This window comes from Apiospora marii (assembly GCF_038362585.1).
Source record: "Apiospora marii strain CBS 49790 chromosome Unknown utg000011l_segment0_segment0, whole genome shotgun sequence".
In the NCBI taxonomy this organism is placed as follows: domain Eukaryota; kingdom Fungi; phylum Ascomycota; class Sordariomycetes; order Amphisphaeriales; family Apiosporaceae; genus Apiospora; species Apiospora marii.
The window spans coordinates 4,668,809-4,692,060 of NW_027117382.1; the positions used below are offsets into that span (position 1 = coordinate 4,668,809).

Below are 23,252 nucleotides of genomic sequence, written 5' to 3' on the forward strand. Positions count from 1 at the left end.
ATACATACATAGGCGATGATGGCTATGAGATGTATTCTGTAGGTCCTGCCGATAAGCCACGCCCAGGATAGAAACAAATCTTGGCCTATACCTAACTGGACAATTCGCGTGGATGGTCGAGTGGATATTCACACCGCAGCTCGTCGCCAGTCATTCTCGACATACTGTCACCTCTCACAACGCCAGTACCTGGAAGGGGCAGCTATCTACACGTGAGCTTTAGAGCTTGGCCTGCTTTGGCTTCGAGTCTGAGGAAATCGACTGGCTCAATGGGCGACGGGCCCTTCTGACTCGCTACAGCAGAGGCCCACCTCTTGCCTGTTTGGGCGGTCAACGGTCACGACCAAGGATCATCCACGAAATAGGACAGCGGTAGCGCGTGCGTCTCCCGCTCTTCCCTCTCGGAGCAAAAACAATAGCAAGAACAGGGAAAAACCGGTTGTGACTTCCTATAGCCATCGAGCCAATGTACAACATCACGATCCCATATATCGTCTCATGCCGAGCCCCGAAAGAGTGGTGTGCCTTGTGGGTTGCCGCCGGCCTTACCAGGCGGCTTGCCCACCTGAGGTGCCTTACAGTTGATCCCCGATCCAAGTTTTCCATCTCACATAATAGGCTTCGACTTAAGCGCAGAGGAAAATGGGGGGCACTTCGCCGTTATTAATCACCGAACTTGAGTTGCAGTACCACCTCTCTACCTGCAGAATTGGCATGCTGGCTGCAGATACTGGAGAAACAGATGCCACCGAGGTACTGTATTGGTTAGTACATACTTACATAGCAAATAGCCATGCGAGTTGCGTTAGAAGATCAAACAACTGAGCCGTTTAGTGGCATCCATCGACACCACATTTTTTCCTTCGGAAACACATGACCGGCCATAACCCAAGACAAAAGAGTCACCTCGCCAAACTCATGACTTGAAACCTGCGTTCGGTTTCTTGTTCTGCAGGAATCCCAGGACGATGCTACGACGTTAGATACAGACTACAGCGGTAGGTACATGACGCTATAGGGGGCCAAGAGGATCCGATTAAAGGTGGCAGCCGTCGTATCAGTCGCCTGCCCTCCCAGATTGCCCCGCCATAATCGGACTTTTACCCCTCAGTCCCTGATTCCTTTGGACAGTGAGCTGCCTGCCGCCAGCTGCAGAAAACGGATTCATACAGTACCTAACTTGTCCAAGGGGCTCCTCTCCGAGTACAGTACGAATTGAGATGCGATATATTATCGTCGAGCTGGTTGCCCTTGACAAATATAGAAAGATGACTCCGAAGAAAAAATGTATGATGATGATACTTGCAGTCCCGTCGTACTAGCAACTAGCATGCGCGAAAAACATGCTGCCTGTTTGCCTGGCCCCTCGAAACCCCGAAGCAACTGACGTTGCGTTATGCGCACCGCATCGCATTAGGACTGCCGTTGGATGCATTGGGCGGTGAGCGAGGAAATAGGGTAGGCCAGGTAGGGAGTGAGCATGTGTTTTGATGCACGAGTACTGGGTCTACCTTAGTAGTTACAATTGCCAACGGCTGAAATGCTTTTTGCTCTGCTTCCCGGGCCCTTAGAGCGAAGAAGCAAAAATTAGCTAAGTATATACAAACAATTGCAATCAACACGACACGAGAGTCTGCATCGGACTTCCTCATCTAGTTCCCCCCGTTTGCTCCCTTGGCTCTCTCAGCTGCCCTCGCTAATAAACACCCTTGGCATGGGCTATACGGGACAAAATGGAATAATTCGTCTAACTAGGTATCCCGGCAATGCATCACATCCCATTCCCCCATCCCCCTCTTCTCCTCCCCATATTTGCACCATTCACACGACATGGAGGACAATGAGGCTGCATCGCAGGGCCCGCAAGTCACCTTTCCTTCCATGCAGGAAAGAGAAAAGTTCAGACTCTTGACGATTCAGTAGCAGCACTGCAACTCTCGCTGCAGTTTTACCCCGCCATTTGTCAGATGTCATTGGCCGACACTGGGCCCATCTTCTCGAAGCGCCCGTAGTGGTAGTAGGCAATTCTTCTGCCACCACCGCAGCAAGACACAGAGATCACGGCACTCCCCTTCCTGCATGTCTCACTCTTGCATGCCCATGCCCAGCCTACCCAGATCCATGCATCTTCGACAAGAAATTCCCGCTTCAGTGTACATGCGAAAAAACCCTGCGGCCGCCGGTGTGGAGGGCCACAGAACTGAGACGATGCTGTCGCCATACAGCATATTCCAACGTCATTTTAGCTCTTCGCCCGAACAAAAAGGAAAAATATGAAAAACCCGCCCATCAAGAGATGGCATTTGCGCCATGCAGCACCGCAGTCGGCCATGGCATTTATGCATGTCATTATCAACTCAACTCTATTGCTCCCCTCCCCGTCCCAACTTCCAAGCACAAAGCAGCCCTGTCCGTCCCAGTTACTTGAACGGTGGGCTGTGCTCTGTGCCTGGAGATCATGATGGATTCCAATGCTAAGGCGACGCTTAACTCTGTCGATCAGGGAAAGAAGAAGAATAAGATGTCGGCATGCATTGGATTGGTCGGGGCGGCTCCCAGGATAGCAACACCCGTCATGAGTAAAGACCAGGAACCTTATGATGCCCCCTTGCCATGCGAAGTTGGAGACATTGCGAAAGTTTACTGTAGGTCTTGTCCTTCATCTGTCAGTCATACCCAAAAGGCTACGGGATCGCTTCTGTCGGTAAGTAGTGTAAGTGCGAGATGCATTGGTGTCAAAAAGCAACGAAGACTCAAGCTACTACTACTACCCGTACTAAAGAAGCCCATCGCGTCTGAGAGTTGCCGCCACAAGAGTCAGACTGTCTCTTGTGAGACAGCAGAAAGCTTATCGGCTGATTTGTGGGCACCAATGTCTCTCCATGCAAGACATCCGGGGCGAGACAGAAAATCTGAGAGCCTCTTTTCATTCATTGTTCGGCCTCCCAAGCCGACGGGTGAGTCAAGACGCGCCCGAAGCGAGTTTTGGGAACTTGGAGTGGCGTGGAGTTGTGTTCGGGCAGTTGGAAGCAGGTTGAGGCTGCGTGGAGTCAAGTTGGGAGCGTTGGGAGTTCGTTGCGATCGTTCGTTCTTTCGGGCGTCGGCGCACAACACAACCAGCACAAACCTCATTGCGACCCAACAACAACAGGAACATTGGGGTTCGCAAAGTCGCATGAACACCAGATGACAAACCCCTCCAACTTCCAAGAAATGTCAATATCGCTCATCATGCTCACTGATCGAAAAAAAAAAAGTGAAGCCATCGTGAGCTAAGGAAGACGGGACCGAGAGCTGGAAAAAAACATCAGACGGAGCCAGCCACGGTGATGCCCAACGCATATTACCAGAACCCGCAACCCGCAAGGCTGAAGAGCAACATCCCAACTCCCGCAGCTCGGCACTTTTGGGAGAGAGCACGTGCGGTCCGTCCATGGGACTTTTCGTTTGTCGCAAGCACTGACACCCACTGAACTGGGCTGTAGGTATTTCCCCGCGACAGCAATGCCTCTCTCAAAATAGGTAGGTCCGTCCGTCGTGTAGTCGTACTGTAGTCATCCATGCCCATAAATTTACCTAAACAAGTGCTTATTCCCTAGCCGTCGATCCGTCGTTGTCCTAAGCACGTCCACTACCTCCATGTCCATGCTACAAGTACAATGCCATGCCATGCCATGCCATGCCTTGTTACGGGTAGAACCAAGCCAAGTCAGCAAAGTATGGAGAGCCATGCTCCCATGACAATTTTCCCTGGGGATCATCCAAGTAATTGGTAAGAAGGGGGGGCCCTAGCCACGACAGCCGCACCAGGCGCGCGAGAATGGGAACAAGACCAACAAAACAACACCCAAGAAAACAAAAGAAACAGACCGGCATGATTCCGACGGGATTCTCGGGAACGGGGCGAGGCGCGCTGCTGATCAATTGACCAAGTTACAGTATGCGCGTATGCGTTGCGAGTCCGAGTCCGTGCCACATGGCTGCTTTCCCTCCCAAATGTCATAGTAGTAGGTACAATTAAAGGTCCGTCTATCGTCTATCGTCTGTCTGTCGCAAGTCGGTAAGTGTGTATGCAAAGTAGTCCGTGTGTTGCCTACTTTTCCCTGGCTTAGGTATGTAGGTAATAGTAGGTCGCCAGCCCACAACAAGCGGCCTTTGCGCCTATGAGAAACCACCACTCACGCCCCCCCTTTTTACCACACACCGTCTTTTTCCTGTCCCTCTCTCCTTTAAACCGGTTCCTGTTCTTTCCCTTGGTCCCCGTCCCCATCTTCTTCCCAAACCGGCAAATCCAAGTCGACCACGATGGCCTTGTTGAGCAGGCGCGGTCCGACGTGTGGGTAGCCAGACGCCTGGATCGCCGCGTTGACGATGCACGTCTCCCTCCGCCCCAGCCGCCCCGCCAGCGCCGACTGGTCGCTCCGGGCTGAGCCGGGGTCCCCACCCAGGCCGCGCGTGCCGATGCCCGGTTCTGCCGCCTCCTCCGTATCGCCGGTTCCCGTCCCTGCTGCTCCTGGTTTCTGGCGGTCCGACAGCAAGGCCTTCCCCCCGTCGTTGTCCAGCGGCCTCCCATTCCTGTTCCTAGCCGTCAAGTCCACCAAACACAACTTATCCCCCTCAGGCGCCGGATCAACCCACGCCCCTTCCTCCCCGACCTTCCCTGTCTCTTCCTTGAACCGTACCCCTTTATCTTCGAGATCCCACCTAACCCGCTCCACCCCCCTTGCCTCGTGAATGTGCCCGCACACCGCCAGCCGCGGCCGCACCCGCCACATGGCCCGGCGCAGCTCCTCGCACCCGGCCGCCTCGCGCCCGACCGTCTCGTCGCGGTGCCCGAACGCCGGGCCGTGCGTGATGAGCACGTCCGTATCGAGCGGGATCCCGGCCCACAGCCGCCGGGCGGCGAGCCCGTCGTCCTCCTGGTGCCGCGTGTACTGGAACGCCCAGCTCTCGAACTGCGGCTGCCACGGCGACCCGAACACGCGGAACTCGGTGCGCGGACCGTCCGGGGACGTCAGGCGGACGGTGCGGGCTTCGTGTTCGAGGTAGATCCACTGCTGGTGTTGCTGCCGTGTTTGCTGTTTCTGCTCTTCGCGTGCACGTGGCGAAGGCGACGGCGGCTTCAGAACCAGGTTGCGGCACGCCTCCACGTCCTGCAGCTGGCCGTGGTGGAAGTAGGCGCCGTGCTCGCGGTAGAAGGCGGCGTCGATGGTGGTGTCGTGGTTGCCCACGACGACGATCTTGACCTCGTGCGGCTGGCGCGCGATCCACTCGATCTGCTTCTGCAGCTCCTTGTAGGAGCCCGTGTTGGTCAGGTCGCCGCTGTGGATCAGCACGTCGCCGGCGGGGACCTTGACGGTGCAGTTGTGCGTGTCCGAGATGCAGACGATGCGGGTCCTGCGCGTCGTCTTCTTCGTGGCGGGCGTCCCCGGTGCGGCTCCCACTGGTGTGGCTGGCAGCTCTTGGGGCTGGGCGGTAGGTGTAGCCATGCTGCTCAGTGTAAATGTTGACGACAGCAAAGTCTGGAACTTAGGTAGGTCGACCCAGAAGCAGGTATGTGTGATACGATGTCGAGATATGCCGTTTCTCGGGTAAGAGTACCTTAAGCCCTAGAATGGACTTCTTAGAAAAGTAGATTCGTATCTCGAGTTGAGACTGGACCAAAAATAAAGTCGTGATGGACCACAGTTTCCAGCTCCAGAACCAAGCCAAGGCTCCCGTCCTCCAGACTTGCCGGTCACCGAACGCTGCGTGGCAGCCTGCTGAATTGACTCACCAGCACTTGCCACCCACTGGGAAGGGTCTCACACCAGATCCAATATGAGTAATATCACAGAGCATAAAACCGTTCGGGGTTCCAATAAATCAATACAAAAAAGAATGTGAAGGCAGACGAGATGAATAGATGCAAGTTATGTATGCGAGCCCGTTGATCAATGAACGGACGGCAGCCGATTTAAGCTCACCTCGGCGCCGATCAGTGGGCAAAAAGGTGGGATGGGAATAAACTGGACCGCCCAGTGAGTGAATGACCCCGCATAAGCACCCTGACATCAGATCAGTCCAGCCGCGCAGCCAAGATGACATCAAGCCGCCAACAGTGACACTTTCCCAATACGGCTGTACCATTGGAGGAGAGATCGAACATTGGCTCGACAGTCCTAATAGATGAAGTGTTGATGTAGATGCCGGAACACAAGCAACATCAGTCGACAATTGTCCCAAAAGGGGCAAACAAGGCCACGGAATACCACCGCCGCGATTTCGGTCCCTTCGTATTGAAGCCGCAGCTGATTTTGAAGAATCACTTCGGCCAGGATCACAGCAGCAAGCACTTGTAAAGTCCTGTTACCGGCAACGACTACGAGAATCGGATACTGGAAGTATTAACTGGTCTTGATCAAATTCAATCACGCTGGCATAGGTAGGTATAGGTATACTAAGTCAACAGGAGCCCAAAACACCCCGGGGAACGCTGGCGCAAATAACCACCACCCCTTGAAACATATTCGCCAAAGGTAAGTAGACAGACATCTTCGTAACTTCAGGTTGTGGTAGTAAATTGTCTCTTTCACACTGCTTTCTCCGAGGAATATGTACTGGTTCTGAAGATCGACCCGGGGGGTATCCATGGTCAGTTACCCGGGCCAACAACTTGTCATCTTCTTTCCTCCTCTCCTCTGCTCTCCTCACTCCGCACTCTTCTCTCTCCTTCTCTCCCCTCGCTCGCCTCAAGGTCACAGGCCGCCTGCCCTCTCCTCAACTGCACCCCCGTAACCCATTCTTTTGAGGGCCTCCTCCCGCCCGAAATCAAATGCATGATGCTAAGTAAAAAAACCAACAGCCAGTAGTAGTAGTAGTAGTAGTGTAAAGAATAGACAGCCGCAAGGGATAATATATGATTATACACACAAAAAGTTTCCATGTATGTATTTGCCGGCCAAAGCCTAGGCAAGGGAATGGACGGCCAGGCATATCCACAGGGTAAGATGAAGATGGAAAACTGCATGTGCGCCAATAAACTCCGGAACGGATCTTGACCCTCCTGGTGAAAAAAACGCCGAGAATTTTGGTGGTGAAAAAGTTTCACGTGTTGAGCGGGTAAAAGGGAATTTCGATATTGCTGAAAGCAGAGTGATTGCATCCAGGTTTATCGCTGAATGTTGGTCGGGGAAGTAAGTGGTCGGGGGCTGTGTGATGGAGAATGATGGTTCGCGAAGGCGGGTGGGTAGTCTAGTAGTAATCGATTAAAAAAGAGCGCAAGACGCGGGCGTGTGTGGTGTGGCAATCTTGTGACCGAGACTGGGTGGGCGGAACACCATCGCTGGATCGAACGAAGAAAAAGGAGAGTCGTAAAGTCGTCAGGGTCCCAAGAAATCCGCTATCCCAGGAGCAGTTGTGTAGAGAGTCCAGCAGCAAGTAGACCATTGCGTGTCTACATGATAACACAGCAGCCACATCCGGCTTCTTTCTTCTGCTCCTCCTTTTCTTGCACGGGAGTCTGCTCGGACTGGGTCGGTACCCGCGTGATCTGACTGGGATTGCTCGACATCCGGTTGAGTTGAGGGGCTGCCGGCGATCTGGGACCGGAGACGGGGGGATGTTGGGACGATTTGCTGTTTAACCGGGGCATGGTCGAGTACGAGCTGGTTCCGGGCCGGCTCGGGGTCGGGCTCTTAGCTTCCTGACGACCTTCCCCTGCCCGAAGTGGCCACTCGTCTGCTCTCTCCTCGGGTTGTTGCTGTTCGGCGGCGTCGGGCTGCGCCTTCTGCACCTCGGGCGGTCGCAAGTGCTCCTGCTCATTAAGCGGCCTGAATTCCTTGTCGTACGTGTTGCCAAACTTGCCCTCCTTCTCCCATTTCTCTTGCTGGAGGCGCCGTGCCACAGTGGGCAGCAGCTGCTGGTCTGGCGGTAACCTGGGGTCGGGCTTGTAGGCCGACACCATCCACGGGGGCTCACCCTCAGGAGACTTAGAAACCGGGGAAAGCTCGCCGGACCTTGTGCCAGGCCTGGCTGTGGAGCCGTTTTCCCGACCAGGACCAGAACGAGTCTTGGGCCGCGTTGTACCTGCTCGGCCGTTCGCAGAGGCAGACCTTGTCGAGGCCGGCGTAGGCTTCTTGGTGGCGCTAGCGAGTTTCTTGGGTGAAGCCTCACTGGTGGACCGCTGCTGCGCCGCGGTAGGCGACTTGATCACTTCATCAAGGACGGCACTATTACTCCTTGATCGGGACTTGGGGTTGGTAAGCGAAAAGTCGTCGTTGGGGAGGGCCAGAGTCCCGCTCATCTTGCGGGGGACAGGGGCATCACGTTCGAGATAATCTAAAGGAATGGGTGCTGGACTGACTTTGGCAACCGGTATGCGGGATCCTTTCGGTCCTAGCGACTCACTGGTGATCCAATACTCGTTCGGATCCTCTGCTATTTCATCGGGTAAGCGGAAATCCCAACTGCCATCTTGATCATGGTCCGAACCCTTATCCGCAGCGCCAGTGGGTGGCGTCGAAGTTTTCCGAGACCTAGGCACAGGCTGGTGATCCGAGGCGTCGGTCGCCCGTCTTGACCCATTGGCCTTATCCGTGCTCCGGTCTCTGCTGGTCTTGTCGGTGCTCCGGTCTCTGCGGGGCCGGCTCTGCGAGCGAGGTTTGGGCAAGATGATACCAGCGGCCTGCAGCTCTTCGCTCTCGATCTTGGCTAGCTTATCACGGTGGATCCATTTGTTTTCCTCGTCATCCAAAGAAACCGGGTGGCCATCCGTGTGAGCCCGTTTGTTTTCGGGACGCGACTTGCGGCCGCCATTGGCTTCTGCGTGCTGTTAGCCAAAGATATACACATGCCGCAGCTGGGTTCCATTCTCAGGGCGGGCGGGTCCCGTTCTTCTGCAATGCCAACGCATATTCAAGTGGTGCCTACCTTTGGTTGCGGGGAACGGCTCATTCGGGTCTTGCTTCGCGAAGGCTTCCTTGGTCGCAGGAAACGGCTCGTTGGGGTCTCGCTTCGCGAAGGGGTCGCGGCCGTACACGTTTTCGTCCTGTAGGTAAAGAGGGTCTTTCGCAGAGCCGTACGTCGAGTCGTGATCCGCGTCGTGGGTGTACTCCTGGAAAACGGGGACAGGTTAGCTACATCCGTCTTTCCCAACTTGGTTGCTTTAAGGTTCCATCGCTGCTGCAAGGGGCAATCCAATGTCTCAGTCTGGCAATGACGGCGACGTGGGATGTCTCCATGCGGGCCAACCCGAGCAGCGTAGCGTAGCGGCGCGACGACAAACTCACGTCATGATGATCCGAATGTGACTTCCAGCCCGCGTGGTTCCCCTGCGAGGTATTTGAGTGGGCAAAGGCGGCTGCTCCCGGCGCGGCGGACATGGCTGCCATATCAATCCCGAGCACCGGGTGCAAAGGCGACGACGACACCGATGCTGCTGGGCGAGCTGGCTCGTGGAAAGGACGACGACAAGGTGGATGTGTAAATGTTTTCGGCAACAAGAAAGGTCAAGAATTATCCGGTGCCCCCCAGGAAGGCGTAGGGCGATGGAGGAATGCGGCAGTTCGGGGCCCTTTTAGCAGCGCTAACCCGGACCTAGCAGGAAGAGGTGTGATGTGTGACAAGACACACAACCAAGAGGCCGATGGGGGAGATGAGTGGTTCGCGAGCGCTGGACCCGGACAACAGAGCCAGAACAAAACAACGGATTCGGGGGGTTCGACGGGAAGCGGGGAGCCAGTTGAACGGCCAATGATGCTCCAGGGAGACGAAAGCCAAAAAATTAGAGTGACGGAATGTCGAGAATGAATGGGCTAAGATCGAGTCGGTCTAAGAAGGCCGGGTGCCTCTAGCGCTGGTGGTAGTCGAGGTGACCGAACCAGCTGCAGCAAAAAAAGTGGCCGGCGGGTGGGCAAAAAAGCGACTATCGTGACCCGCGGTGTGGTGCGACCCAGCGGCGAGGGATCTCTGGGTGAGGCGAGGTGTGACGAGTAACTACAAGTGTACGGGCGTCGATGAGGTTGGGAGAAATCACGTTTCGTCTCTTGTGGGAATATGCCTCCGACTGAATCGCTGGCGGCCCGGAGAAGTTAGTCCAGCCGCGCTCATGTGACTTTTGGGGGGCGACGCAAGGTTGAGCCAGTTGTTTGCGAGCCAACGTACAAAGAAGAAGAAAAGATTAACTAGTAAAAAAACGAGAGTGGTGGTTGTTTCGCAATGGAGCCGAGACGGGCTGTCGTCATGGGGGTGATATCTTGGTACGAACGAGTGGAAGGGAGGAGAGAGAGAGAGTAAGCCAGGAGCAGGAGGCGTAAGGAGCGTGTGGGAGCGTGTGCGTGAGTCTCAGTAAGGGTCGGTTTGGCGTGGGTGTCAATTGCGAAATGCAAACGGCTGGGCTGCGACAAGAAACAAGAAGCAGGCAGGACTAGTTGGACAAACACTTCCGATCACTGGTTTGCTCTCTGACAGTCCACCGACACTCGTTCCAGGTTGCTTGCTGCCTCTGGGAGAGCGAACGAAACGATCGAGCAGACAAGACCAAGGTGGGAGAAAATATGGCGAGAAGACCCAACACCACGCACAAAGCACAACACAACACCAAGCAGCATGAACACAGAACAGGAGCAGGAGGTTCGACTGTGTCGTTGGAATTGGTAGGAGATCAGGGACCCCATCTCAGGTCCGGTTGGGCCTAGTGCCGTGGGTGGTGGTGCAAAGTGGTGGTCGACTGGCGATGCCACCCCCGGTCTGGCTGCCGGTTCTTTTGCGCTTGCTTTTGCGGTAAAGTGACCTGGCAGTGGCCAGCAGCCAGGGCGATTGGCCCAGCACCCCCCGGCGACCCCCCTGCCACTGTACCCACTGTAGTCGCTTGTGCTAGGAGGACGCCTGTCCACTAAACCCCATCTCGATTTGCCTGTAAATTGACTTTCATATTCCCTTAAATGCAACCCTGTCAACTGCCCCCCAAGCAACTTGAAGCAAGCCATGCTGAGCCATCGTCGACTTTTTTTTTCTCTTCCACCAAATTGCTTTAACCTCATAAAAGCACTGACCGTGGCTCTCAATGCGTGGTACGCATTCCTAACCTAAATGTCTTTGTCCGTCCGAGACAGCGCACTGACAGGAGCAAAGATGACAGTTGTCAACGGCTACGATGCGAGACACGACCCTTAGACTCTCTTGATCCATGACTTGGTTGACGGCGTGTTGCATGCGTGCATCTCCATACCAATCAATCTGTCTGCCTTGAAGTTGGATGTGCAGGCATCGCAGAAGTCTACAGATGATATGCCCGGGCAAGCCGAGGCTGTCATTACTTTTCTAGCAAAAGGGCTTGCATTGCTTTTGGTTGGCGTGTCTGCTGTCAAATGTCAATAAGGGGCTCCATCCCCATTTGCCAATTTCTGTCGCGACCCGCACCGTGCTGATAAGATAGAGTGCGGTGGCATGGGCAAATGGCAGCCGCACTCCCGCAATTGGTCACAGTTCTATCTTGCTTGGTCACAGGCAGAAGGAGGTGGCTTTGAGCAGGGGTCAGCCCAGGCTGTGCCAGTGTCAGGCTGCGCCAGGTGGTTTTTCGGCAATCTACCGCTTCTGTACCGCTAAACCTGGGTCCCGACCGTTGAGACACCACTTTTCTGGGGCGGGTCCTCCCCCCTCGAATGGTTCTCCTGACAAACTCCCGACCTCCCGACTCCCGACTTGGACGAACACCACCATGAGTATATCGGTTCCATGTCGTATTATAACGACACCGCTCGAGGCCGGCCTGCATTGTGATACCAGCTCAGCCATCGGCGCCGTGTGCTTGGACTTGCACGAGCCAAGCATGCATGCAAATCCGTTGATCTCGGTTCAATCGGATCGGGAACTAAACCGCTGGTCCCCAGCTGGATGACACCTGTGTTTCTAACCAAATATCAGTGCCCAAGCAGCCAAGCTCGTCTCCAACGTATAAACATTTGCTGGCCGGGCCAGCAGAGCGAGCCTAGTGGTAGTATACTGTGCTGAAAATAGCGATCTCATACTACGATGGACCTTTCTGAAGTATGAGCCTCTCCGTGCGTCCAACCAGCGTATCAGTGACCCAGTAGATGTCGTTACGTTGCATTCTTGCGTGCAGCCGTCATAGACGATGCTTCACCCCTTGCGACTCCAGCTTCTGCTTCTTCGTAAACACCCGTCTCCCTTGCCTCGGGGAACTTCTTTCTGATCTTCTGTCTCTGGTGCTTTGTGAGTTCCGGCAAGAATCCCGGCCACTCCTCCTTCCGGGCTTCCTGTAGCCCTAGCAAGTGCGCGTAAAGCCTGTCCCATTTCCTGATGAGCCTCTGGGTACCCTCCAGGTGTATCTCGCACTTGAGCCGCTCCGCCCGCAGCGCCCACCCCACCACGCGCGCGAGGTCCGGCCGGTGCGCCAGCACGGGACCGCTCGCGATCTGGAACATGGCCGAGCAGTTAAAACTACCGAAGCCGCCCCGGACCGTGAAGAAATCCCGGCTGAAGTAGCGCGTCAAGGCGGGCTGTCGGCTGAGCCTGGCGAGCCACAGGGCTCCGTTTTCCAAGCGTGGCGGCGGCGGTGGTGGCGATGATGTTGCTGTTGTTGGCTGCTGGTCGTCTTCCCTACTGCTGCTGCCACCACTGGCCTCCCCTGTTGGCGGAGCGATGAACGGTACGACGACATTGCGCATCAGTTCAGGGTGTCTCGGGACCTGCTGTATCTCCCTCAGAAACACCCTCCACGCTTCGCCGAAGGCGAGTGACTGCACGACCGCGAGGTTGAACCTGAGCAGCTCAAGATTGTCCTTCTCCGCAGTTTGGATAAATGCTTGGGTATGGGTCCGTCTTTTGCCACTACCCACTGCACTGAGATACTCCTCGGTCCTCGGCAGTCTGTCTGCCATCCTGATGAGAGCATAATGGATGTTTCGGCCGGTCTTGAGCATGGCCTCCGCAGCCGCCCTCCGGGAGTAGAGGCACGAGCGATCGTCCCCTAACGCCGAACACTTCTCGGACATGTCCAACGAATGCTCCAGGGTCTTCCGCATCTCGAATTTGATCCTTCGCGCAACAGGGCTTAGTTGGTCGTCGTCACCTGCTGCTTCGCGGAACTTGGGCAAATCGGCCGCGGACAGGTTCCAGCCCCAGAGTCGATCGGGAAGCTTCAAGCCCCTCAAATACCATTCGTCCGCCGTCGTACCCTCCTGTGTCGCCTGTTCTCTCTCTTCCATGGTGGTTTTCCATCTCACCACCGACTGCCCTAGGGGCACACCAGGCCTACCCCGGGTGAGAATGGCCAGGGAGGCCACGCGACCGATTCGGCCTACGGGATATCGACTCGTGGCAAACATTTGTACTGATGACAAAACACAGAATGCGGAAAGGGATTATATTCAATCAATCATTTAGGATACGGTGAGCCGCCTGCAAGCGATACTAATGCCATTAATGTTTACATTAGGTGTGCTGTGAATTTCCGACAGCTTGGTCCCCCTGCACCTCCCCCTCACGAGGTCGCATCACCCCAATCCAGCCACAATCGCACGTGCATCTATCTACGTGGCGGTGTTATTCTTGCTTGCCTGCTCTTTGCCCCCTTTCACCCCCCCCCCCCATTTCATTTCTGCGTCCTCGCCGCCACAAAATCCACCACATCAAAAAAACTCTTCTTGTACCTCCGCTCCATGGTCGTCCGATTGACCGCCTGAATCCCAAAGTGCTGGTCGTAGTCCCCAAACTCCCAATTATCCGCAAAGCTCCAGGCGAAGGCGCCGGCCACGTGCACGCCGTCCTCCCAGATGGCCTTGAGCGTCTCGCTCAGGAACTGGATATAGTAGTCGCTGCGCGGCTGGTCGAACAGCTGGTCCGACAAGTTCTCGGATTCGGCCTCGCGGAACACCGGGAACCCGAACTCGGTGATGACCACGGGCGCCCGGAACGTGTTCCACAGGTAGTTGAGGTAGGTCCGCAGGTACGCCGGCGTCAGGTAGACGTACGACTCGGACCGGTAGCCGATGTTCCAGCCCGTCGTCGTGACGGTCTCCTCCTTCACGCAGTAGGGAAACAGCGGGTCCGACGCGTTGGCGGCGCAGGCCGCGATGCCGTGAGTTGGCGGCGAGACCACCGTCGCCGTGTAGGGGTCGATGCCCAGGAAGTCGGCCGTGCCGTTGAGGTACGCGAGGTCCTCGGCCGTCAGCGGCACGTGGTCCGGGATGGTCATCTTGAAGGCCTCCGGGTAGTCCCGGCCCAGGAAGAGGGGGTTCGCGAAGGTGGCGAGCTGGAACTCGTTGAAGTGGTTTGCGGCCTCGACGTCCTGGGGGTCGGCGGGGTCCCGCGGCACCCCGAAGTTGTCGTTGAATTTGATGGCAACCCGCCCGGCCCCCTTGATCTCCTCATGGTAGAAATGGAACAGCCGCGCGTGCGCCTTGATGACGGCGTCGACGGCCTTGCCGTTCTCACAGTACAGCAGCGGCTCGTTGAACGTGTACCACACGGGCACGCGGTCGGCGAAGTGCGTCATGACGACCTTGCCGTAGTGCACGAAGGCGTCCTGGAACTGGGGGTGGCTGTAGCCGCCGTCGCCGCGTCCGACCGTCGGCGTGCTCCGGTTGTAGGGGTCGTCATAGAACTGCAGCGGCGTGTCGAAGTGGAGGAGGGTCACGTGCGGCACCATGCCCTTCTCGATGGTGAAGTTGATTAGGTCCTCGTAGTGGGCCAGCCCCTGCTGGTTGACGGGCGTGCCCTCGAGCGCGAACGGCAGGATCCGAGTCCAGGGGATCGAGAAAGAGTAGTATTTGACGCCCATGGCGGCCAGGCGCTCGATGTCCTGCTTGTACAGGTAGTAATTCTCGTTGGTCACGTAGTTCTTGGGGTCGTCTGGGGAGTATGCCACTGTGAGAACCTCCATGAGGGTGGGGGTGCGGCCCTCGTCGGCAATGGCGCCCTCAATCTGGGAAGCCGAACCGGCGACGCCAAATTCGAAGTCCTTGGGGAAGTAGTAAGAGTCCTGGGGCTGGAAATAGCTGGGCGGCGGCAGCACAAGCTCGCTCGTGGGAACGGGGGTCGGAGAGACCGTGGTAGAGTATATGCCCCGATCGGTAAAGTTGGCCAGATTGACGCGCTCCCAGATGGCGGACCAGGCAGCTTGCCCGTACGGGTCGGCACTGTCTGTCGCAGACACGGTGGCATTGGGATACCAGTTACCCCAGGTCGTCGTCGCCAGATCCGGCACAAGATGACTGAGAGACTCATAGGGTGGCGCGTAGGTAGTGCTCGGCCCCGGGGTAACAGACGTCGCCGTACGTACCGTCTCGGTCTGGGTGAAGGAGAATTGGCTGAAAGAGTAGACCGGGCTTGCTGTAGCGTACGAGCCATTTGCAGAGCATTTCGTCGGTCGCACTGCAGGCCCATCGGCAGGAGCGTAGATCTGCTGGGCCAATGCAGCTGTGGCCCAGCTAACAACAAGAATCGCGGCACTCATGGTTCCGTATTCAACCCTCTGGTAACCGTGACGTTATTAGACCCGTCGTGGCCATGGCTGTCGGGAAAGAGGGCCATATTTATCATCATCGTACGCGACGAGAGTGGATGCAGTACTTCACCGCCGTCGAACACCACGCGCAGACTCGACAGACGATTGCCGGCATATATTTGCAGAGTCCTCGCATCACGGGGAAGTATGTGAGGGGAATGCGGGGAAACACGAGATCTCCAAGAAACAATCTCCGCGATTCCCCAGTATTTTACCTGGCTTGACTAGCCCAGTAGCCAGGTTCGGTATTCAAGCGTCACCAATGCCGGTCGAGGTGGTTCTATATCTCGAGGTTCGAATGGTACCACTACTGCAGCTGCGTACTTAATCCTGGTCACTGGCTCGGCTCGGCTCGGCACCGGAGTCGAAATTCTCCTTCTAAACTACGTCATATAAACAGCTCCAGGTTCAAGGCAACGCTGTTAAACCTGCATACGTGACATATCCAACGAATGAAAAAATGCGAGTCTCTCTCTTGGTAATTGCAGACCAACAAGCTGAAAAGTCGCTGAAAAGTCGACCCCGCAGACGAGACTGGCGGCATCTTGACCGCGCCTGGGGCTGATTGACTTGACCCCAACTTAAGTACTAGCCCGCCTCTCCAGGAAACCTCTACAGTATCAGTAGCATCTCGGCTCCTGAGTGGGCAATACTTGCGATCAGTCTTGGCCGGGCTACATCGCGTCTGATTGAAACCAACATCTGATAATATTCAAGGTAATCAATGGATTATCCCAGTCAATGGATTGATCAATCATATCCCCAAAACAGGACAATCTCAATCAATACCGCAATGGTCTTCTAGTATCGATAGCACTGAGCTGTTAATTGAGCGAATGCAACCCGGTAGGCAGGATAATCAATTATATGCCAACAGCACCTAGCGCGATCCCTGGTATACACAGTACAACATCGCCTGGTGAGAGCAGCGATTTCGCCATCAAGGGGACACGATGAACATCCAAGTTTTGCCTCACAGCACCTTTCTCAGAGACGCGATGCGCCGACCCGATGAGTCCGCCTCCTCCACATCCCCATCCAGATTCAACACACAGCCCTGCTCGAAATACCGAGCGATGCCCTTCGCCCGCGTCCGACACGTAACCAACATCTTGTAGACTAGGTGTCCCTGGCTCTCCACCAACCGCACCAGCCGCCGAATAAGCGCCTCCATGTCCGCCCCCAGTGCCGCGGTCTCGTACAGGCTCGCCCCGTCTATCATGCACAGCAGCACGCTGCCCGGCGGCAACTGGCCCACTAGCTTCACGAAGACGACGCACAGCGCGTTGAGCCGGCCCTGGCGCAGCCGGGGCCAGTCCTCGTCCTTGAGGAACGCGAAGTCGGGCTGCAGTTGCTGGTCCTCCATCTGCGCCAGTAGCTGGCCGATGAAGCTTGCCACCACAGCACCGACCGGACTCGTTGCGGAAGTCGAGGCCCCTGAAGAAGATGCGGCAGCGAATAGTCCTGGGCGGTGCCGCTCACAGAAGTAGCTAACGACGTAGGCAGCGCGGCGGCCCGCCGTGGCCCGCGCGACCTCCGCGACCACCAGGCCCAGCGGGGACACCCCGTCGCTGTACACCGCGTCCAGGTGTCCATTCGCGAGCAGGGTGGATGAACTTGGTTCCCCGCCGGCGCCGCCCGCGGGGCCGAAGTAGGCATCGAACCGCGAGTGCGCCACCAGCGAGGCAGCAACCGCTTTGGGTTGCTCGTCAAGGGCCATGCCTCGCTGGATGGTTACTTGGATGTCCTTCGCGATGACTTCGGGGTCGTAGCGTATTGCATCCAGGAGCTGGACCCTCAGCGCGGCCGAGTTATCCGGTGCTGGTGCCGGTGCTGCAGGCTGTTCTGGCACGGGAGAGGGGGAACGAGATGCGGCCACCATCTCCACCAGATGGCTGGCGTTTGGGTGTAGTAATCCATCTGAGCAACGGGCATGGGTTAGTTATATGTTGAAAGAACAGTTCATAGACCCCGCAACCTGTTCTATTTGACCCATAATCCACTCCTGGCTCCTTACGCCAATCCCTTTCCAAACAAACAAACGATCGTAAACGTACCATCTCGCACCAAGCCCAGTAAAGGGTTCACCTTCAACACCTGGTAAATGCTCCGAAGAAGCTGCAGCTCAGTCTCCTGATTCTCCAGCTGCGTCTCCGACTTTTGGTTAATCGCCATTGAGATGCCCTCATGATGTAACACTCGTTCTGCGAGGCAGTGGTTGGCTTCTTCTCGGACTCGCTCCGTCTGCTTCTTGATTTCGTCGATGCTGTCCATGAGCTCACTCTTGTACCCACTTTGGTGCAAGACTGGCTGCCAGATCTTACCTGATTGACGTCAGGACCGCATTAGCCGGGAATAGAGGAAACGGAAGGGGTATGTCGGATCAAGGTGCAAGATTCATACCCGACAGGAGACAGGACCTGCATTAATAATGACAAGAGCTACTTACGGAACTTGCTATCGGCAAAGAACTTCATGATATGAAGCAGAGTTCGCAGTATTGCTCGGAAGAGGTCAAACGTTTTCCGCTCCAGGGAGTGATATCGGTTCTGGTGATATATCTGCACGTAGCGTCTGGCGCTTTCCATGATCTCCGGTATCTCGGAGAGGGCTTTGAATATGCTTTCCTCGACATTCTTGTATCGTCCGGCGGCCTGTGGCTCAACATGTCAGCAACAAGAGTAACGTTGTTTACTATACGAGTTTCCCTCAACGATGTGTCTGAGAAATTTTCATGATCGATGGCTAAAGACTTACACCGATGGCAACCTTGAAGACACCAGCTATGCTACGGCGAGTAAGCGACATTTGGTCAGGTTGCGAAAAAGGGGGCCGTACCTTGCGCCATAATCCCCAGCTGGCAGCAGGGTCAACCAGCTCTCAAAGGCTTTGGAATTCTGTCCGACCTTGTCGATATACTGCATCATTTTGGCGGAGTGGGTGGTCGATGTTCTCCAACCTGTGGCAGTAATTTGCACTTCACTCATCACCTCTCCCCATTTGCAATGTCGCAAGTCTAGATCGGCAAGAGTGCTGCCGGGGGAACTCTTCTTCTTAAGTTTCTCGCGCACCTTCTCCATCATGGAGAAGAGCTGTTCTTTCTCCTCGTCGGCCTCCTTCCACAGATCTGCGCTGGACTACAAGTTAGAGTTGGCTCGTTTTCTCATGGAGAGTGGTTCAACCTTATCTGGTCCTGTCGCTCTGCCTCGTCCACCAGTACAAAACTATCGACTCGTTCGTGAAATACTGATTGGGCCTGACCGGAAGGCGCAATCTGGTTCTCGATGAATCTCACGGCCTCGTCTGGAGGATGGCGGGACCGTGATTGCAAATAGGTCTGCCTTGCGTTTTCATCCATGGCGGCAGGCAGTGAGCACAGGCCACTGTGGTGTGATGCAACAAGATACTGCGATTGACAGTAAGGCTACGTCAGCTTGTAACAGGCTGTTGACTCAACTGTGTAGCAAATCATGTACCACACAGTCAGCTGGACACAGAAACTGCACTTGGAAGGATATTGAAGGTGACGCTCAATGACGATACTACAAGGAATCCAATCATGGGCATGAGTTCAAGAGTTATTTTTCTGTAATGTTCTGTTTATTGGAGCAGGGATGCCTCTGGTCGCCTCGATGGAGCGCCTCCCACCCATCTGCTGACTGCATTTTGCCCCCGCTGATGAGACAGCCACCAACTGGTGATATAGCAGTCTATTGGCTAGTTTCTTCGGTGTGATAAATTAAAAGATAACGCAATGAGGAGGGGTTGGCTGCACTGTGTTCTCCAAATATCGGGAGAGTTGAGGTCATTTTCTCCTCCGCCACCTCCATCTCTCCCACTCTTTTACTCGTAATACAGTCACTCAGCAGCTATCCCGAATTATGGCCCCGGAACTCGAGCGGCGGGCTTCATCGCCCAGATCAAAAAACCCTGATAAGGGCGACACCGCGATCACGGCCAGCGAGCAGATCGCGACCGTCTCTGATGACGACAAAACAAATGCCGTTCTGCGTGAAGCCAACATGATCAGAGAAGAGAGAGAAGACACTCAGGACCTTGAGAGAAAGCTTGAGGATATTACATTCTACATGGGTGATTTTCTGGATCGAGAAAGGGATGACGGTACCCTTGCAATCCGGTCAAAGCAGGCCGTTTTGTATTTCACCTATGCCGAATTGAGAATTGAACGACTTGAGAAAGAACTGAAAAAAGTCAAGCAAGAATTGTACAATCTTCCAGACGATGCTGAGGTGCGAGGAAACCACGACGGTCATCCAGTCTATCGGCACTTGCTTCAACGTTCGAACCCGAGCCAATTCCGCTTGAGCAAAACATCATTTGATGTGCCGCGCGAAGATCGAGCAGCGCTTGAAGTCTTGATAACAGCACACGTAGAGAAGAAGCATCAACAGGCAGAGAGTACGCTTGTGAGCGATTCGACCAGGTTCGGCGGTGACCAAGCGAGCATCCAATGGTCTCCTGAGCGGTTGAGAATTCGATCGCGCCCGTTATTACTGCATCTCCAGAAGGTAACGGCAACTCAGATATCTGACGGGCTCTCGGTTCCTGAAAAAGATAGCCCCGAGTCTAGCACGGTTTTCTTGAGACCTTTCAAGCTTTTTGTGGCATTCGAGAAAGAGATCCGGCGAAGCATCGTCGATGTGGAAGCATCAGTGCAGCTACAAGAGCAGGACAAGTCAGTCCCAGGAGAGACGAAACGGATATCAGACAAACCAGACTTTGACAACAAAGACCTGCTAGAAGACCTCAAACTTCTAATCCAATTCATGGATGAAGATTTGAGACCAACCTTCGACTTGCGACAACGAATTAAGGAATGCACGGCGGAGATGATTGCCTACGCAGATGTGTGGCATTTATTTCACCGGGGTGGCTATGTACTTCTACAGTCAGACCCGACCCATGCTTACAGAGTCCTTCAATTCACCGGAGGTCGTCCACCTCTTATCGACCGATTTCTCCCGGGCCGTAGTATTCCCGCCGGAACTCAACCCAAACAAGCTGTGGACGGCTTCAATGTCGACTGCCTGAGTGTCGAGTCTGATGGGTCTGGCTACGTACCGACGTTGACAACGGTATCAATCTTGCCGTACCTCGGCTACGTCCCGATCAAGTCCCTGGCGGTGTATCCCATGGAGCTTGATCCTGAAGCCGCTGCTAAAAAAAGATATTTCATGGAGAAGGGCCGAAAATACCTAGACCTCACCATGAGACCATATGCGCACAAGAACTTCGTGGGGAAAACACTAGACCAGCCCTCCCACGACTTAGATGCACAAGTCATTGTCGATACGGCTTTAGCCATCCACTCGAACCCTGACTGGAAACCAAACGCTAAGATTACACTAGAGGATCTAACTCAGTTCGATCTACGCGAGACACGCATCAAACCGTACTGTTTCCACCGCAACGTCTCCGTCTCCGAAGGGTGCTGCGGATCCGACATCGCCTTCAAAGACTGGGAAATGGACCAAATACATCTGGACTCGTTCGTTCAAGAGAACGGACGGCTTTTTGCTGGCCGCGATGCCAAAGACATGGGCAAGGAAGATCTCCTGCTGCTACCTACCTGGGTACGTGGCTTTGTACTAAGAACAAGGCGATGGGCCACAATCCCCATCTCAGACCTGTCAGAAGTAAGGTTCGACAACGACTTCGAGAACCTCATGCTACCCAAGGAAAACAAGAGTACGATCCAGGCTCTCGTCAAGACGCACGAAAACGCCCGCGGAAGCTTCGTCGACGCATCCACATCTGGATCAGTTGGTAGCGGCATCGACCTCGTCCGGGGCAAGGGCTCCGGCCTGATCCTGCTGCTGCACGGCGCGCCGGGCGTGGGCAAGACGTCGACGGCGGAGTGCGTAGCCGACGACACGAAGCGCCCCCTGTTCCCGGTGACGTGCGGCGACATCGGCGAGACGGCGACCGAGGTGGAGGAGAACCTGCAGCACCACTTCCAGATGGCGCACAAGTGGGGCTGCGTGCTGCTGCTGGACGAGGCCGACGTCTTCCTGGCCAAGCGGACGCGCGCCGACCTGCGCCGCAACGCCGTCACCAGCGTCTTCCTGCGCAGCCTCGAGTACTACGCCGGCATCCTCTTCCTCACCACCAACCGCGTCGGCAACATCGACCCGGCCTTCAAGTCCCGCATCCACCTCAGCCTGCTCTACCAGCCCTTCGACCGCGCCGCCACCCGCCGCCTCTACGAGATCTTTCTGGATCGCACCCGGGCGGAGCAGAGGCGGCGGGGCCCGGCGCATTTTGAGATCAAGCGCAAGGACATCCTGGCGTTTGCCAAGGAGAACTTTCGGGAGATGAAGCGCGAGGGTTTGGGGGCCTGGAATGGACGGTAAGCCCAGCCCTAGCCCCCTTTTCGATTTCTCCGGCACTTCTCTTTCCACGGCATTGAAAAAGTGAGACCCTGATTTGGCTAATGCGGTTCGCACATATAGGCAAATCCGAAACACCTTCCAAGCCGCCATCTCCCTCGCCGAAAGCGAGTACCAAAAACAGCTGGTGGACGGCAAGTACCCAAAGGGCAAGAAGCTCCCGGAGCTGGGTCGCTCGCAGCTGGCCACGGTGGCGGACCGCTCGAAGCAGTTTGACCGATACCTCATGACGACGCTGGGCATGGACGAGTCGGACCTGGCGTACGAGGAGCAGTGGCGCGCGGACCAGTTCAACACCAGCAGCACCGCCCCCGCTGCGCCCGTCGCTCCAGCCCCAGCCCTGGCTGCGAAAGAGAAGCGAGCCGCTGCCGCCAAACCCTCCGCGACTCCAACGGCACGGCACCAGGCCAAAGGCCGTGCTGGGAGGGCGCCCGAGGTGTCAAGCAGCGATGATGAGGATTCTTCCTCGTCCGATGACGACGACGACGACGACGACGAAGAGGACAGTGGCAGGGGTAGTGACGACGCAAAGAGCGCCGCGGGTGCCGCCGCCACGTCGGACGGGAGTGATGGCGATGCTGACGAGAAAGAGCTGGAGGCCAAGATTCGCGAGCTGATGCGCCGCCAGAAGAAGAAGGGGAAGAAATAGATTTACATTGGGTGGAACTTGGGGAAACGAATATTCCAAGACTTGGGTAAGAATGGCAATGAATCTGGGTTGGTATCTTTCTGGATAAGATGTCGCCTGTGAGGGAGGGCCTTGCCGGTCGGCACTTTGGGAGGGATCATGAAGAGCACATGAGTCTCATATTGACTAAACATGTTGATATAGACCTCGTGGCGAATGAACCCATCATAATAAATCTTCCTCGTCTATCGGGGTTTCCTTCCTTACGGACATCTTGTACCAATCTCTGGGAACATGCTTGGATTTCTACTTCGAGGTAATGTGACCACATGGGAGGCCCAGCTGCGGGCATGGGCGTTAATGATGGAGTAGAAGTTCCCCAAGGGATATAAAAGTCCACTGGAAACCATGATTGAACAAGGTAACCCAAATTAGGGTGCAATGGATATCATTTTGTGAAGACCTAGCTGTTGGCATGCCCAAGGAGAAAACGGATGTGCCATGGGATAGGTCCACATCCTGGCTACTGCTATATGAAAGACAATACAGGTATGTTCACATTGGTGGCTTCACTCTCTAATACCTTTTTTAGATGAGCAGAGGATCGATCAAATGATGTAAGCTCGATGAGATTGACATCGTGCATATACAGACTTGTGGGATAGTAGATGGGACAATTGGAATTGTGGAAGGTCCGTAGTAGCAA

At 55.4% G+C, this 23,252-nt stretch overlaps 6 protein-coding genes across 6 annotated transcripts; 1 reads left to right on the plus strand and 5 right to left on the minus strand.

The window, feature by feature from the left end:
• Nucleotides 1-4,229: 4,229 nt before the first annotated feature.
• Nucleotides 4,230-5,489, minus strand: PG985_014620 (uncharacterized protein; the record flags this gene model as incomplete). Its single annotated transcript, XM_066834386.1, has 1 exon — nucleotides 4,230-5,489. The coding sequence occupies one exon, from the start codon at nucleotides 5,487-5,489 to the stop codon at nucleotides 4,230-4,232; it is 1,260 nt and encodes a 419-aa protein (XP_066679126.1).
• A 1,946-nt stretch (nucleotides 5,490-7,435) lies between these two features.
• PG985_014621 (uncharacterized protein) lies at nucleotides 7,436-9,362 on the minus strand (the record flags this gene model as incomplete). The annotated part of the gene is made up of 3 exons (XM_066834387.1): nucleotides 7,436-8,802; nucleotides 8,911-9,094; nucleotides 9,270-9,362. The coding sequence occupies 3 exons, from the start codon at nucleotides 9,360-9,362 to the stop codon at nucleotides 7,436-7,438; spliced, it is 1,644 nt and encodes a 547-aa protein (XP_066679127.1).
• Nucleotides 9,363-12,080: 2,718 nt separating this feature from the next.
• Nucleotides 12,081-13,208, minus strand: PG985_014622 (uncharacterized protein; the record flags this gene model as incomplete). Its single annotated transcript, XM_066834388.1, has 1 exon — nucleotides 12,081-13,208. The coding sequence occupies one exon, from the start codon at nucleotides 13,206-13,208 to the stop codon at nucleotides 12,081-12,083; it is 1,128 nt and encodes a 375-aa protein (XP_066679128.1).
• A 386-nt stretch (nucleotides 13,209-13,594) lies between these two features.
• On the minus strand, nucleotides 13,595-15,457 carry PG985_014623 (uncharacterized protein; the record flags this gene model as incomplete). Its single annotated transcript, XM_066834389.1, has 1 exon — nucleotides 13,595-15,457. The coding sequence occupies one exon, from the start codon at nucleotides 15,455-15,457 to the stop codon at nucleotides 13,595-13,597; it is 1,863 nt and encodes a 620-aa protein (XP_066679129.1).
• Nucleotides 15,458-16,481: 1,024 nt separating this feature from the next.
• PG985_014624 (uncharacterized protein) lies at nucleotides 16,482-18,866 on the minus strand (the record flags this gene model as incomplete). Its single annotated transcript, XM_066834390.1, has 6 exons — nucleotides 16,482-17,428; nucleotides 17,566-17,832; nucleotides 17,958-18,162; nucleotides 18,266-18,296; nucleotides 18,347-18,640; nucleotides 18,691-18,866. 6 exons carry the CDS (start codon nucleotides 18,864-18,866, stop codon nucleotides 16,482-16,484), a joined length of 1,920 nt encoding a protein of 639 aa, XP_066679130.1.
• A 523-nt stretch (nucleotides 18,867-19,389) lies between these two features.
• PG985_014625 (uncharacterized protein) lies at nucleotides 19,390-22,567 on the plus strand (the record flags this gene model as incomplete). The annotated part of the gene is made up of 2 exons (XM_066834391.1): nucleotides 19,390-21,878; nucleotides 21,982-22,567. The coding sequence occupies 2 exons, from the start codon at nucleotides 19,390-19,392 to the stop codon at nucleotides 22,565-22,567; spliced, it is 3,075 nt and encodes a 1,024-aa protein (XP_066679131.1).
• Between the last annotated feature and the right edge of the window lie 685 nt (nucleotides 22,568-23,252).